This window comes from Nyctibius grandis, chromosome 5, assembly GCF_013368605.1.
Source record: "Nyctibius grandis isolate bNycGra1 chromosome 5, bNycGra1.pri, whole genome shotgun sequence".
NCBI classification, from domain to species: domain Eukaryota; kingdom Metazoa; phylum Chordata; class Aves; order Nyctibiiformes; family Nyctibiidae; genus Nyctibius; species Nyctibius grandis.
Genome location: NC_090662.1, coordinates 87,857,774 through 87,874,282, shown reverse-complemented (window position 1 = coordinate 87,874,282; position 16,509 = coordinate 87,857,774). Strand labels below are relative to the sequence as shown.

General features: G+C 36.3%; 1 protein-coding gene across 1 annotated transcript in view; it reads left to right on the top strand.

Annotated features, from left to right (window-relative positions):
* Positions 1 to 16,509, top strand: part of PIK3C2G (phosphatidylinositol-4-phosphate 3-kinase catalytic subunit type 2 gamma) — a 208,728-nt gene that overhangs the window by 64,157 nt on the left and 128,062 nt on the right. The window contains exons 12-14 of the mRNA XM_068401615.1: positions 3,693 to 3,824; positions 10,831 to 10,945; positions 12,681 to 12,811. Of these exons, the coding sequence (XP_068257716.1) occupies positions 3,693 to 3,824; positions 10,831 to 10,945; positions 12,681 to 12,811 (378 nt within the window). The remainder of the gene's footprint in view (positions 1 to 3,692; positions 3,825 to 10,830; positions 10,946 to 12,680; positions 12,812 to 16,509) is intronic.

The window sequence follows — 16,509 nt, the reverse complement described above, 5'->3', positions numbered from 1 at the left end:
AAAATATGGTTTTTGCTACTTGTGCTGCTAACCTTCTAAGAAAGAATAAAGAAACCACACCAAACTTGATAATCGGTATATTCAGAATATTTTGAAATACATAGAGAGAAGAAACAGTAGAGATGGTGCCATATTATCACTGAAGGTGCTATGTGCCTAACTGGCATAAATTAAAACATACTCAGGAACTTGCTGGTTTAGCTTTCCTATAGTAAATACATGTATATAAACACTAATTAATACCTTTTGCAAGAATTCAAGATGGAATTGATTAAAAAATAGAGTATTTTAATTAGGTAAGTATTAGTGCAATTGTTTTTCCGTGTCATCAAGTTGCACGATTTCCTGTTGTAGGAAGTCCGGGTCACTCAAAACTGTAACCAAGCTGTGTTAATTCTTACTTATGTTTTGGCTATAACATCACCTTTCTGAAACAGAAGGCAATATGTTTGTGTAAAAAGTTTACAGAGGAGATAATTTCTTCTTTGTAAGGTTTCTTGCCTTGAGTTACAAAACACTACTTTTGTTCTAACCCACATGCTATTTTCAGTTGATCACAGCCATTGAAAATGCATATGGTAAAAGGTCACCAGGAAGAGCTGCTATTACATTAGGAAGTCAAATATTCTTTATACAGTTAGGGATCAATCAGGCCAAAAAATAAACCTAGCTAATTCAAAATGAGTCCTGATCTTAGATTATGATTGACTGGAACAAGGCAAAAAAATGGAGAGTAGCGTTTTGATTATTAGGAATCTAGGAAGAGAGTTTCTACCAAATACAAGACTTATTTTATTTGCTGATTTTCATGTATTTAGTTTGTTTTTTCAAGTGCTTTAACCAGTTATTGTCTGAACTTAAACTTGATAGGTTTTTGTGTTTAAACATGAGCTTCTGTTGAAGCCTTTTATCATATTTAGTATTTCCTAGAATGTTCTCAGAAAAGATGGGAATCATTTGATACCTAAGGAGGCTGCCTTGTTTAGTGTTTCTTCTGTTTGTCCTTTTTTAAGAGTATACTTTTTGCTTCAGAACTTGTGTTATCTTTGAAAAGTGTGATTGTCACCTTGATGCAGGTTTTGAACAGGCTGATACTACCTAGCACATAATGTGTAAAGTCCGAAAGCTGGCCCCTTATTTTCTCGTTTGCTTCATTTTTCAGTGACGGATGCCTCTTAATTATTTTCTTTCTTTTGTCTTGTCTGGTTGCTCTTAATATATTTATTCCACCATCTCTTCTTTTTTCATCCTCTGTAATTTATGTTAAACCTACAGACATGAAATATGGAATTAACATTAAGCCTACCATTCATCACCTCAGATACTTTCTTGGCATTGAGTTTCCCTCTTCCCCCTATTTCGTTTGGCTTGTCTGTTTATTTTGTTTATAGTCTCTCAGGGCAAAGCCTGGCTTGCCCCAGTGCTCTTCTGTGTTAAGTGCTCTTATGATATTAGGCCCTTGGACTTTGAAAGCAGCTGTATAACTTTATCTGTGAGTAGCACTTTCCCAGTGAGTAGCTTTTCTGTTCTTCTCAACTACTGTTGAAAGTGTTCACCCACAGGGTGTCTTATTTCTGGCCACTGTTCCATTTCCTTTTTCTTCTTCTTAGTCATTCATTTGACTCAGCCTCAGGCAGTCAGAAAGGATAATACCAACTGGGTAAACTCAGGCACACATTAATCAAAGTTCTTAAAAGCAATGCAGATATTCCCCTTCTCTGTGTATCACGTGTCACTGGAAGGGAAATTTTGCTCCTCTTTGGCCCATACTTTAACTCTTGGGATGTCTAAGTCTTGTCAAAGTTTCTAGGTTCTTTTCTTACTGGTGTACAACGGGTAGTGCTATGTATATATTGTGTCCTAGGGAACCTCTGGCAAGCATTTGCTTTCTGCAGTGAGGATTCTGTCAGTTTTTTCATTGCTCCAAGTTCACAAGGAGTGTTAACAAATGTCTGTATTAGAAAATGCATGTCTCAATTTTTTATTTTTGTCTTTTCACATCATTAGCGATGCTTTAAAGTTAAATGTAACTCTGTCAAACAGTTTTATGTAACATGGCAGAGTTGTTGGCCTGTGAGTGAAAAAGACAGAACAAGCCATCTATAGCATGTAAAACAGTTCAGTTTCCCAGTAATTGTTTCTAACTGATTATGAGTGAGGAAGAGAGCATGAGACATGGAAAGCTGGGTTGAGAGCTATAAATAGGGACACATGGGAAGACAGTTGAGAATTGCTTCTCAATTCTATTCATGTTAATTAGAAAGAGTGGGAAATTGCTGTCTTGCTCTGTTATTCAAAGAGAGAGGTATGCAAATTTGAATAATTTCCAAATGTTTAGGACTGATCATCTGAAATTTTGACACTAATGCTAATCTGGAGTACTTCAGAATTTCATCTGAAAACCGTCTGCTTTCTTTCAGTGGCTCCTCAGTGCATTCAAGGAAACTTTCCCAAAACCAACAGAATTTTGACAGATTTGGAACTAGGAACAAAATCATATGCTAGTTTTACCTTATACTATTACCTGGTCTTATTTCTGCTACTCATAATCCTTATGTTTTTCAGAGTACTATACTCTTTAAATACTGATTTCTACATTTGCTTACTGCTTAAATATGGCTATACCTTTTTAAAAATGCTGAGTTGCATTGTTCTGCCAGTCTAGACTGAATACCTGAAAATTAAATTAAATCTATATTATTTAAATTTATGTTCTAGTTTGTTTTCTTAATCTCAAGTTTATGCAGATCTTTTGTTTTCTTAATGCTTATGTTGTCGATGCTGAATAATTCTTTTAGCCTTTAGCTCCTTATATTGATCTTGTTTATACAGAAAAATGTAATTAATTTCATTTTCCACTTCAGAAATTGAAGATTGCACTGAATATACATGGAAAAAGCTAGAAATTCTAGAAACCATAAAGGTTCTCTTCAGGAAAAAGAAAATACAGACTTGCACATGTCTGGGTAGTTACATGCATGATTTTTCCATGCAGCATGAGAGTATCTTATTTATTAGAATTGTTCTAAGTTATGATTTTAAATCAATTCATATAATCTATATAAACAAATTGAATGACCAAATAAGTTTGCTAATGGTCAATATGAAGTTGAGATGAATATTGATAGATCTGAATTTTCTTACTAAAAAAATGTGAATCACTCATTGCTGTTAAGACAAAAGTCTGCCTTTAAATTGTAGTTGGGAAATACCACACCACCAAAGCACATCTGAACAAGAGAATGATTATCAGAATCTACTCACAAGCAACTCTTAGTTTCTTAAGTAGTGTTTTTCTCTGAAGACACAAGACAGCAAAAAACTAGCTATTGATTTACAATTCCCCCTTAGGTGATGCTTATTCTGAAATAGCCCTTCATTGATAAGATAATTCTAAAGGAAAAATTTAACTAAGCTTTTCCTGCCTTTGTCAGCTCTAGTGGTTACCACTGAAGCGATCTAGTTTTTACATGGCTCTTCTCAAGTATTATGACCCAAGTTAATGGTTGGCAATACTCATCAATGTGTTGAAGGGATGTGTCAGTCGCATTTTCCTTCAGAGTGCGACTTTTGTAATTTATAGCTTGATATAGGTGTTAAGACATCTAGAAAAACATAGAAAGAACTCACATGTGGTAACAATGCTCATTTTTTTTTAACTTTTATTTTTCTCTTTTCTGATTTTCTTTTAGAATCAACTTTCCTCTACGAATAAAGGCTCTTCCGAGGGAAACTATGCTGACAGTAAAACTACTTGGAGTAAACAGTGCCTCTAAAAATACAGAAGTACTTGCATGGACATGCTCCCCATTGTATCCAAAAGAGTAAGTTCAGTTTTCTATGATAGCTTAAGAAAAGACCATTCTGGAATCATATTGCAGTCAACTGGGGAGAAATATAAAAAGACAGAAATACTCATTTCAGGATCTTGCTGTAATAAGACTGAGACAGTCACTTACAGTAAACCACCCTTGATGTGTCAGTAAGAGCCCCATCCATCAGCTTTACTTTCTTTCCAATACATTGTTTTTGAACTGGCTTATGTAACTGTTTAACACTTACAGTAAAGTTCCCTAGGCCTGTTGAAAGGCCCTGCTGTAGCCTTTCCTATAGCTTTACAAAATCCTTCTCAGCGTAGCCACAATGGCTGGGTTTTTTTCAGTCTATGTTCTGTTCTCACACCCATTCATTCTGCTCAGTGGGGCAGTTAGCAATGACCACAAAGAGCACCTTTCCCTCTACACACCACTTTAGAAGCTTTCTCCTTTTTTTCAACCTCTTCTTTCTACACAGCACACAGTGTAACAGTGGTTTAAAGATGCTTGTAGCCTTGAATCTCGCTGCAGTGATGCATAAACAGAGATCTAAGGTAAATTTTCTGCACTGCCCTAAATATATTGTAGTAGCACTAAGACATCTGAATTTCGATTGAGCCTTTACAATGATACTTAATTTTTATTTCGACTCCATAGCCCTGCATGCTCTCTGAGCAATAGATTGATATGTTCAAGCCTCACAAGTTTCTGCATTAGCATCCATCTCTAAGCTACAGCTTTTTCCTCATCTTGAGACATCTTCATCTACATATGGTGGCAATCACCATTTAAAACCAAACCAAACCAAAAAATCTGATTGCATGTATGAATTTACTATGTTTGAAAGACCTTGGATTCCATTGAACATTTAAGCTGAGAGGCTTAAAACACTGGAAAATAGGCTGCACTGGTCTAGAGGCTTTTTTCGTCTTTTCAGAAGAAAATTCAAGATTACTCTGTTCAGAAAGAGACAGCATTCTTCTGTGACTTAGTGATTAGAGCACTTAGCTTGAAGGAAGGAAAGAAACATGAATCAAATCTCTGCTAGAAGGTTTGCTTGGAATTTTATTCAATGACTTTTCTTTCATTAAGTGAGTTGAAGAAGAGCACATCACTCATTCTTCCTTTGTTTTTGTCTTTTTAAACAAAACATGCATTATGCTTATTTTGAGTATTTCTACCATCCTGATGCATAGGGTGAAACAGGTAGAAGGAATATCTTGGCTGAGACTCTAACTTGAGATGAAGTGTTAAGACGTCTTCATTCCCAGAAAGCTGGTATGTGCTGAGCACATGCAGAGGCAGAGCATTAGGCATAACTTAATTGGGGAACACTTAGACACCTTTGGAGGTAAATGGTTTACGTGAGAATCCTGTTCTTGAGGACCTGTGTTGTACTAGAGGTTTTCTGATTTTTCAGCATTCAGGTCCCAAAGGGATATATTTTGGAAGATCTGAAAGCCCTCAGCTCCCTGTGATGTATGTTTTTTAATGTATGCTATCAGAGCAAGCATGTTGATTTTCATTAGGTAGATCTCCAAGTCACCCAGACAGTTTAGAAAATTTTACTGAAAAATGGCTCCATTCTTTCATGGTACACACAATCCGCACAATGAAGGGGATAAAAGGTTACTTTCCTTTCATCTGCTGTATAATTGTAGAGATCATTGCTGAAATGACTCTTCAAAGGAGAAATAAAAGTTAAGTTGTTGGGGAGGAATGATTTAGGAGTAGCACATTCAACACCCCCTAATCTGATAGCTGTGTCATTTACAATTATAGTAATTGCACAAAGAAACCTAACTGCTTTTTCCTCTTCTAGCCAACCACAACTCCACAGAATTATTCATTCACCATGATTTCAATGGATAGACTGGTTTAAAAATAAGGATAGCCCTGAAATTCCTTCTGAAATGTGAAACTTGAAAATATCTGAACATTGAACCAGTCTGCTTTTCCTTTTCTTTGGAAGATCACATTTTTTTGTAGAGTAAACTAGCTCTCAGGGTTATCTACTTAGAAAGTAGCAGGATTAAAACTGTCAGGTGATTCTTAGTAGGTAATGCTATCAGTTCATAACTGAGAAGCAACAATAGGAATTCTTGCTCCACAGAATATTTAAAAGTTAAAAATTGTTTTTATTTGACTCACCAATTTTGTGGAAAACATTAATAAACTGAGCAATGAACACAACTTCACTCCCCTTCCTTCTGGAATGCAACTGAACTTCAAGACTTATTTCAATAGAGTACTTCTGAACTTGAAAGTAAGTACCAAGAAAACATTTGTACCTGTAGTGTCACATTATTGTGTCAAGAGTACCTTGTATTATTGCGAAGATTATGGTGCTAGAGTCTCTAAATGAACAAACTCTGTAATCTATATAAAGAGATTAAGAAATCTGACCAGGAAATCTTTGACAAAACATTTCTAACTAACTTGGAAAATACCACTTTCTCAAAAGAAAACTTTTCTCAGAGGTGAGTTTGAGTTCTAAAATGTCTTAACAGTCTTATGTCTAGGATTTAATTTCTAGAGGAAAGGACAGAAATAAGCTCTTTGAAGAAGCCACTAGCCCTGAGCTATTTGCCTAGGTCATCAAACATCCTTGTTCAAATCCTTGTCCCAGTTGGTCACTGAGCCATTTTTCTCAGGGTCAGCAAAGATAAGGACAGTGTGTAGCCTCTCTTCCTCTATTCAGATGCTTGTTAAATATATATATATATATATATATGTTTTTATTAAATGTTGGGAAAAGAATATAAATGTCAAACATTTTAAAAATACAGTTTCTCATTTCTGTCCCATTATATCTTATTCTGATTAAAACCACAGGAATTCTGTTCAAGCTGGTTGTGGCTTACATTATAAAGAGAGGGAAAAAATTTAACAGTTTTGGGTTATTCCCAGATATTACTTAAGAATCTTGATCTTTGAGTGATGTAGGGCAAAAGAAAATTAAGCACGCCAAATTCTTGAGAACATTTTTAGGTATTGTGTGGTTTCAACATGGGCAAGGTATGGAGAAGAGATTGCAATAAGAAATGTTAAATAAGATCTCCAAGCTTTACCTAAATGTAGTTGTTTATCTTAAAATTATTGCTTGAAAACTTATTTTTTAACTTTATGTTTTGGGGCAAAAATTAGGAAAGAATCAGGAACATAATTGCAAATTTGTTTTAAAAGTCTGAAATAATCTGATAATTTTATATTTGTGTATTTGGCAACTTCAAATTAATGGAAGTTATTTAAATTAGAAACTGTGGGGATGGAACATGTGGTCCTTATAAATGTCTGTCGGACATTTAACATTACTTCACAGTTGAAAATTGTATCTCTAATTTGAATTTTCTGGAATGCTGTAGTATTTGTAATTATAATAAAGTAGTTATTTTGCAGTATCGTTCCAGTGAAGAATTAAGAGTGCGTGGGCCATAAGATACGGGGGTTTTATAGCTTATCAGCTTTGCATTTCTTTTAAATTTAACCTCAACTCTGAATTTCTGAGACTTATAATGTCAGCTTTGGGAATAATTGCATTATTTTTACACTGTACTTTGTCCTCATTTCCCCGGTATATCCTGTCTAAATAGTAACTCTGCTCTAATGTTACATACATTAGGGAATGGACACGGCAATAATGATTGTAGCTGCCAACTTGTCCAGTAGGTGAGCCTCCACATCCACATTTCTCATCCTTAGCAGGTGACTTTAGGTGGTGGCCCTAAATCAAGGCCAATAAGGCCCTCGATGGTGCATCAGTATCAAGAAGTCTTATTAGATGCAAGAGGCAGTTCAAAAAGTGTTTGAAACCCCGTGTGCCAACTTTCCATTCCTTCACATCAGAAAAATGTGTTTTTCTCTTGGGCTCAATAGTTTAGTGATCCAGAGCTAATTAACAAATCAGAAATCCATCATTTGGGGCAATTTGAGAGTTGTAATGTCCCCCACAGTGCCCATTGCTCTGACTTCATTGATTCTAACAACACAATTTATTTTAAAAAGATATTTCCAAATCAGCCAGAGCAAGCAACAAAATTTTCCTCTTGCTGGATGTGGTGAGGGAAGTCTCCCATGTGACGTCAGAACACAAGGTTGATTTTGTTAAGTTAGGGTAACTTGAGCTGTCCTTAAATAGCAGTCTCCTCTTCTGCTGTAATAAGATGGGAAGTTTATTTTATCTCCAGTAATACACAAGAGCAGTGAATCTGTGTAATTCCAGGGGTTTCCATCTGCCCCCTGGTTTTGTGTGACCATATAAATAAATAAATGGCAGTAGGCACAGAGCAGCTCTAGTTTATTCACCTTCTGATGTGCTTGATGCTGAAGTTTGTACATGGAAGCCATTGTCTACGGCTGTGATCATTATCTGGTATTTACAAAGCTCAGTATCACTACCCTCATCTTACAGATAGGAAAACTGGCAGGCAGAATGGGGAGTGACCTGCCTGAGCTCATCAGCAGAACCAGGTAGCAGAGGGGAATCTGTCTGTTTAGTAAAGGTTACGGTTATCATGGTCATGATGTGGCTCCTTCATTTTCTGAATGGGTCTTGCACATTCTCCTGCTTTCTTTTCCTTTCTTTAAGAGTAAAGATGCATCTTGTTACTGTTTCATTTACCAGCATGGCCCCTCTTATTGTTGCATTTGTGTGTCCAAAAGCAGACTTGGTCCTGAAGAATGTTAGCTGTGCACTGCATGCAGTGCCCCAAAGATTGCTAGGGAAAGCTGTGCCTCAAAAATATACACCATATTTCGCAGTTGTCGATGCCTCTTCACATTTTTTAAAAGTACCTCCTGTGTTTATAGACTAGCCTTAGTCCAAAGAATGACTTACTGATGGAAGATACGTAAGTTGCTCACTTATTTGTAAATTTATAAATCAGTCTACTCTATACAGAAGGCATAAATGTGTCTAGCTTTCAAAACAAATTCATTTTTTCTTAGGAGATGTCATCTCCTTACTATCAAAGTGGTTCAGTGTCTTTGGTTTTACTCACAGTCCTGTCATCTGCTTTAATATGTGAAGTCTTCTCAGTCCAGCAAAGATATGTTGCTTTCCCTGCGGTTTCTCCAGTTGAGGACTCTGAGAAGCCCACCTGCCCATTCATTCCTGGACAGTCTTTAGCCATACCTGCACTGGGTGCAAATGAGTTGAAATAATGAGCTCAGGAAATGTCTCAGTTAAACACATCTACAGTGCCTCTGAGGTCTGTGCTACTTCTTGTACTTGCCTATACAGGTTTCCCAGGAAAAAAAATCCACTGTATGGATTCTTTTTTAAAGCCCCCTATAGTTTTAGAGCATAATATGAAAGTGGTTAGCAGTAATAAGAGCTCAAAAGGATAATTTACTCTTCGTCTTCATTCAGTTCTCAGCTACTCCTCTTCTTTCTAACAAAAGTGCCAATTAGTTCAAATTATGATGTAAACCCCTGTCAACAAAGGAGCAGTTGAAGAGATGAGACTCATTTATGAAAGGTCATCCGAGTACACATCACAGAAGATTACTTTGAACCACCATTGATCGCTTCCACATTCATATCAGTGACCCAAATGTGAAAGACTTCATATCACACAACTGGTTCCCCCAAATGCTATCTTGTTCACATCACAGCTCCTTTTTCTGGCTCCGTTCCCTTGCAAATACACCTACAGCTGCAAAAGAAACTTCAGAAAATGCTTTTGTATTTAATCCTCCTGAGCTGTGTTCTCACAATAAAATAAGATGCTTGCACTAACAATGTAAATAGTTTGAGAAGTGAAAAAGAAAAATTAGCCCTGAATTAGGTTTACACTGAGTGTTGAGTATAAAAATGACTTTGCAGGAGTTTCTTATTTCTTCTTCAGATAACTTAGCAACAATTTGTTTCAGTTTACAATTCAAAAGGTACTTTCTTACAGCAATGTTGCAAACTCATGCTGGGATCAAAAACTTCATCTGTGTTCTCTTGTACCTCTAACATCCTCATCTCAGGTAAAAGTGTGCACTCAAAACTCGTCTACCTGGCTGGTTTATTCCGGTTATGTTGGTTATTATACAATGGACAGAAGAGAATCTAGTTCATTCTCTTGGTTGTATTGACCGAGCAGTACTTGGAATGATTGTAATAAAAATTATTTGTCAGTAAAAGAAGAGATGTTCAATATAATGAAATTTCTGACCTCGCTAACCATTAAAATGTGAACAAATTAAAGAGTAAGTCTAGGGTATTATATCTTCCTTTATTCGGGTACTGCATTCTTAATTCGAGTGGATTGGTTATGATTAGAATTTACACCTGAACTTTCTGATTTTATTCAAGTTCTCTAGACTGAATTGTGTTGACCTGCCAAATCATGCTGGTTTTCTTATCTGTAGGTCACATACATGCCTGTTTCTGGTAAGACTTGTACATGTAGTGCTCAGACTGGTACTTCAGACCATAATATTTCGTCTGTCCAACAACCATATGCAGCATATGTGCTACAAACTATCCCACTCAAACTCCTTCCAGCTCTTTGGAGACTGATATCGTATTTGTGCCTCCCTGCCATCTACACATAAAATGAGCAAGGATCCTTCATGGTTGCAGCAGGTTGCCATGAGTTTCTTCTTTTTGTGGAATAAACATATACTACCCTCCACCTTATGTAGTGTGTTGGCACTTCACAGTCTCTTAACATATTTGTCCTCAAATTTAAATCTTGAGACAGAAATATGATATTATCCTTGTTTTAAACCTAGCTTAAATGGCAACCCCTGTCACACAGGAAGTCAGTGGTAAAGTGCAGAGCTGGCCTAGAATGTCTTGGCAGTGTGATTTGTGTCATGATCCCTGCAACTGCACTGATACCGCTATAGCCACTGTACTGATCTAGGCCAGATTTGTACTAGCCACATAAAGATAAAAGGTTTGTTTCCTTTTGCTTGTCTTTTAAGCTATCCAGTTCCATGTTCTTTGATGTAATTTCAATAAACCCTGTTCACCTTGTCTCCAGTACCAGTGCGGTATTTCTCTCTGTGTGTATTGCAGGCATCTCATTCACGGAACTGTGCTGCTTAGCATGACGTTGTACAGCACACTCACAGCAACAATGATTACCCCAGGCATCTGCAGTACTGATACACCAACCTCAGTAACATTGCAGGTAAGAAAGCGAGAAAGGAAAGGAAAAAGTTGTTTTCCAACAAAGAGCAAGAAAAAGGACTGTTCCCACAGTTCATCACGACCACATGAATTTAAAATCCTATTTCCATTATAGCTACTCAAAGAGAGCATGTTAATCTTAATGGATGGAAGTCTATAATTCTGCACAGTAGCAAATATGTATGATACTTTCCATATCAATACCGCCTCTGAGAGCTAGAGAAGGTTTTTGTAGGGTGCTTTTGTTGTTATAATTTTGGTTCCAAAAATACTTTTGACAGAAATTAATTACTTAGTACCTGACTTACAGCTGCCTTTTCAAATCTGAACTTTTGTTCTGAGTGCTATTGAATTGCATGCCATTATAAATGTAACATATAACTTATAATTACAGTGAGTAGCGTAAAGGAAGTAGCTACAAGGAAAAAAGTATAGCTCTCCTTCGATGACTACATGCTAAGCACCCACACATTCCGGGCAGAGTGGTGCTCCCAGTATTGAAAATGCATTAGATCTGCATGGTAGTTTTGTCACCTTTCCAGGTTAAATTAGCAACTGGATACTTCAAGGGCAAAGCCAATTGTTTTCTGTATTAAAAAGCTGAATGACTATTAGTAAATGACATGTGAAAGCAGATAATACAGATAAATGAGGCTGGCCTAAAAATGCCCTATTTTTAATAGACAAGCAAATGGCGACTTTCTAGTCTGAGGAGTTCAGTCAAAGATGACACCTTAAAATAGCTCCCCCTATTAATAATAAAGGGAAGTTGAGACAATAAATGGCTATTAATTTATAATCTCTCTCTGCTGAAAGAAACCAAACAGGAGGATCACTCATTCCCCCCACCTCGTTTTCAGTTATTCCCATGCATGTGACAGTATCACGATTTGTGAACATTCTGGAAATGTCATAAAGATAGATTTTCTGATGTGACCAACAAGACACTTACTTTCTGCAGGGAATATCTTTGTTAACCTTTAGAAGAGTAATACATACCAAATACATGTATTAAAAACATAGATATAGATAAGAGATTATGCTGTGTATTAATAAACCAAAATGGGATGTGCAAATTGAACTGAATTTTGAAGAACAACTTGAATCTTCAGCTAAGTCTGTACTTAGATTATCAAGCACCTCAAACTTCATAATTTTGTTTGAATATTTTCTTTCTCTGTATCTTAAAAACATTATCCTAAATTTCTGACACCCATACTTAAGTGTAAAGAATGAAAAATTGGTAGATGCTGTACAATATATATGAAATTGAACATCTAGAAGTGAAATCAGGAATCTGGTTTTCATCTCTTACACTGGCCAAGTACATGTCAGAATTATCCCTACTTTTTCAGGGAAAAAAAAAATGTACATTAATGGAAGCTTTCCATTTAAGAACTATCTCATTAAAAAACAAGGAAAGGAGGAAAAATGGAAAAAAAATACTTCAGGTTTGAGTTCACACAGTTCTAATAAAATTTAAATACGGTAGTTGAAATTCTCCCAGGAATGTCAGGGACAAAGCTCCCACTGATTTTCGTGGGGTAAATTTATCACCAACATAGTTAAGTAATATATTACATGCACTGAACATCTTCAAAGAATTAGCCCCTCTTCTTTCTCTCATATTTGTATGCTTTCTGTACAAATCAAGATAACATTTATTGACAGTTGTATCTGAGAATACATATTGCTAAAAGTACTTTTGTGGTTTTTATTTTTTTTTTTAAATAAAGATTGACTTTCCAGAAACTAATTTGGAGTTCATTAAACCTGAACCTGAAGAAAGAAGAGGTGATCTTGAAGAACTAACCAAAGACTGCCTGAAGCATATTACAAGACTTTCCCAGACACATTCTCTCTTGCTGTAAGTTGTACCCATCTAGCCCTGCTGATTCTTGGCTTGCTGCACTTATCATATCGATCACAATTAAATGTATCCAATTCTTTGAAAATAAATTTTCCTCTGAAGAAGCCTAGCTTGATTGATTTGAGAATTAACACCTCTAAGTGAGAGAATAGATCACAGCAAAGCCTAAATAAGCCCCTGGAGGTGGCAGTGTATTTTACCTGTCTAGAGAAGGATTGTTTTCCCCCTTCTATTGCTATATCTTTTCATATCTTTGAAGTGAGAAGCTAATTTTTGATTCGAAACGTAACATTTTCAGATGATGCAGTAAATCTACATCTGTATTAGTAAGAAAACCTTTGGCTTCTATGAAAATCAGCCTCCTTTAGTAATAATACTCTCAGACTTCAGCTATAGTAGTTAAATGGCATATAATCATTAAACTGTGTGTCAAGTTATAAGCAAGGGAAGAAGTATGGAAAGTTTAGCTTTCACAGAAGGTGGATAAAGATGAAGTGAAAGAAGCTACACCATATACTGGGGCAGATTAGTATGCTCAGATATATGTATGTTACACTATCAGTTAGGATTATGTGCTGTATAAAATAATTTTAGATATAATCAGAGTGGAATTGGGAGCACAGGTGCTTACAGAGAGCCATTATACCAACCACAGTTAATTGTGTGAATTAATCCTCAATCAAAGGCCAAAAGGTGCATTAGCTGTACAATAACTAAATAACTTAAAGCCAGTTCAGCCCTCTCAGTGTGATAATGACATATCTGTTAAGAAGAGTTTTCTGTGCTGATTTCTATGTTGGTTGTTTGGGTTTTTTTTAAATCAATTTCTTTTAAAAAAAAAAAAAGACGAGACAAACTTATTGGTGTATTTGATGTTTACTTCAACTTTTAAAAAGACAGGATGAAATGTAAAATTATTTTTATTAACTATGGGATCTGTGATTTTTTTTTTTTTTTTTTTTTTTTTTTAAATATGAATGGGAGGTCAGTATTTTATTGCAAATAGCCACTGTGCCAGGGCACTGGCAAGTTACCAGCAAAATTACCACCTGCAAAAGGTGCTCCAGAAGTAATTTGAGGAACTTCCAGCCAATGCAGCTGACCTCTGTTCGTGGTAAAATGGTGGGGTCTGTAAGAAGGAATAAGATCATTAAGCATTTAGCTATGTACAAAGTAATTTGTCATGAAAGAGTCAGTGTGGTTTCTGTGAATAGAAAACCTGCCTCACCAAACTGTTACTGTCCTAGAAGGTTGTCAGTGGGTGCATGGATATTGGGGATTTGATGGATGTTCAAAAAACTTTGCTGAGGTTCCAAATCAGATTGTTGAAGAAATGAAGTTACCATGGGTTTAGAGGAAAACTGGTTAAAAGCAAAGATTGGATGTTTAACGATGCCCTTTCAGAATGGAGGAATCAGCAGTAGGGTCTTTCAGTGCTCAAGGTTGGGACCAGCTTTATTCTGTATCTTAATCAATGACATGGAGAAGGAAGTGGGTGGGGAAATCTCCATGTTTGCACATGGTAGTAAGCTCTGCCAGACTGTCAAACACCATGCTATGGAGGGGAGATCTAGAAGGACCTTACAAAACTAGGCATAAACATGGCAGATGAGCTTCAGTGTGGATAAATTTAAGGGGATATATTTAAGGAAAAATTATCCAAGCATCTGTACTTGACACTGAACTCAGAGCTGGCAGTTACAACACTGGAAATGCATCTTAATGTTACTGCTGATATTTCCCTGAACTTATGAGTACAATGTGCAGCAGCAGCCAAAAGTGCCAACAACAGCCCTATGCTGTGTGCTGCTATGTGATCGTTGGCGTCATCACCAAACCAGACAAGAAAGGGGGGACCAAGAGAATTCATTAGTTACTGACAGCCACTTTGGCTAACTTCTGAAAACATTTCAGATGTGAGCCTTTGATTCCTTTTAGGATTACTGTGTTTCAAATACAAACCCCAGAAAACTAGCCTTCTGAGATAAGAGCTGCTTTTCGAACGTGATACAGCCTGCTTGTGCGCAGTGGCTCCCAGTGCAAGGATCAGAGACTGGTTTGAAGCCAGGAAGATGACAGTCTTGTTTCTACCATCTTTCTTTCCTTCATTCATTGTTTTCCTTCTATCTTTCTTGTTCTTCTCTTTCAGCTTCTCTCTTTCTTTTACTTTTTCTTTTTCCCACTTACCTGGTAAGAATCTAGTTTGCCTACCAGTTGTCATGAGAGTGACATTGCTGTGAATTGTGGTTAGAAACACTACTTCCAGTTGGGTGAACAGTGGAACAGGTCTAAAAATGTGCAGTGATGCTGCACACTTTGCTAGTCTATCCACAGGAGAGAAACTTGCAAGTGAGAATCTGTGCCGAGGGACAGAAATTTGCATTTGCTAGCTTTGCTGCTCTTTTCTCTTTTTGCCTTTTGTCTTGTTCTGCTTTAGTACTGAGCATGAACAACAAAAACAGCTCAGAAGCATTTAAACTCATTTTTACCATTTCCCCCGCAAAAATGGAATAATTAAGACCAGCTCACAAAGCTTTCACAGAAGCTGTTTCCTTCATTTAAGTAAAGGGATTAATGAAAACTTTTAAACTGAAAACTACTGAATTATTTAGGTATTAAGATATTTTATTTTTATTTGTGTTGAGTAGAAGGCTATGTATTTTAATATAGCTGTTATATGGAGGAAAAATTAGATACAATTCTACCTAAAAAAACATAAACTGCATTTCTATCAATAAAGAGGATTTATTAGCATCTTATCCCTCTTGAGGCAAAGAAACGTCCTTATTAGCATAACAATCTTCAGATGCTATATGTTTGCAAAATACTTTTACCATCTATCTTAAACGTCTTATTACATCTATATGTAAACTTTTGTTACGACTAAGAAACTTAAAATCAAAACTTAAAAAAACCCCGCCCTAGCCAACCTTTCATTTTATCTCTGATCTTTAAAACATGGAACGAGAAAATGGCATTGCCTCTGGAGTAAAGTCAGTGGGAGAAATCTGTTATTTAGAAAACCTGATACAAGGATTGATTTCTTATCTCCCTTTGTAAGCTCAGTAGAGGCTTTAGCTGCTTTAATCTGAACAACAGATTGTCTGGTTTGGAGAATGCTGTTTGAAAGCTTAAATGTCTGTTTAAAGTCAACATGTAAAAGGGGTCCTTTAGCTGAACTGTCCTGCAGAATACCATCTGAATGCATAAGAAAACCAGACAGGCAATAAAGCCTTAAGCCTACTTTTATCTCTTCTGTGTGTGACTTCTTCACACAAACACAAAGTCATCTATCGTCACAATAGACATGCTGTGAATTCTGAAGCTGTTTCTTGAAATGGTTACCAAAATGATACTTTTCTCAAAATGATTACTAAAAGTCATGTCAGAACTTGTATCACAGTTACATTCATCTTCTGCATATGTTTATGAGCTTATTCTCTGTAAAGAAAGAAATAAACATTCACTCTTGTGACAGTAAAAAGCATGCCCATCTTTGTACCTCCACTCTGCTCCTAAATGCTTGGCAATTCAAAATTGCAAAGAAGAAAAGTTCTTCAGTGCATACAGAGCCAAAGGAACTCATTGCTATGAGTTGTGAAAGCTACAATCTTGACAGTTAGAGCAGGGCTAAGATGATAGTTTTTTGGCTAAGAATGTCCCAAAACATTGCAAATAGAAGGAAGAAGACCTTG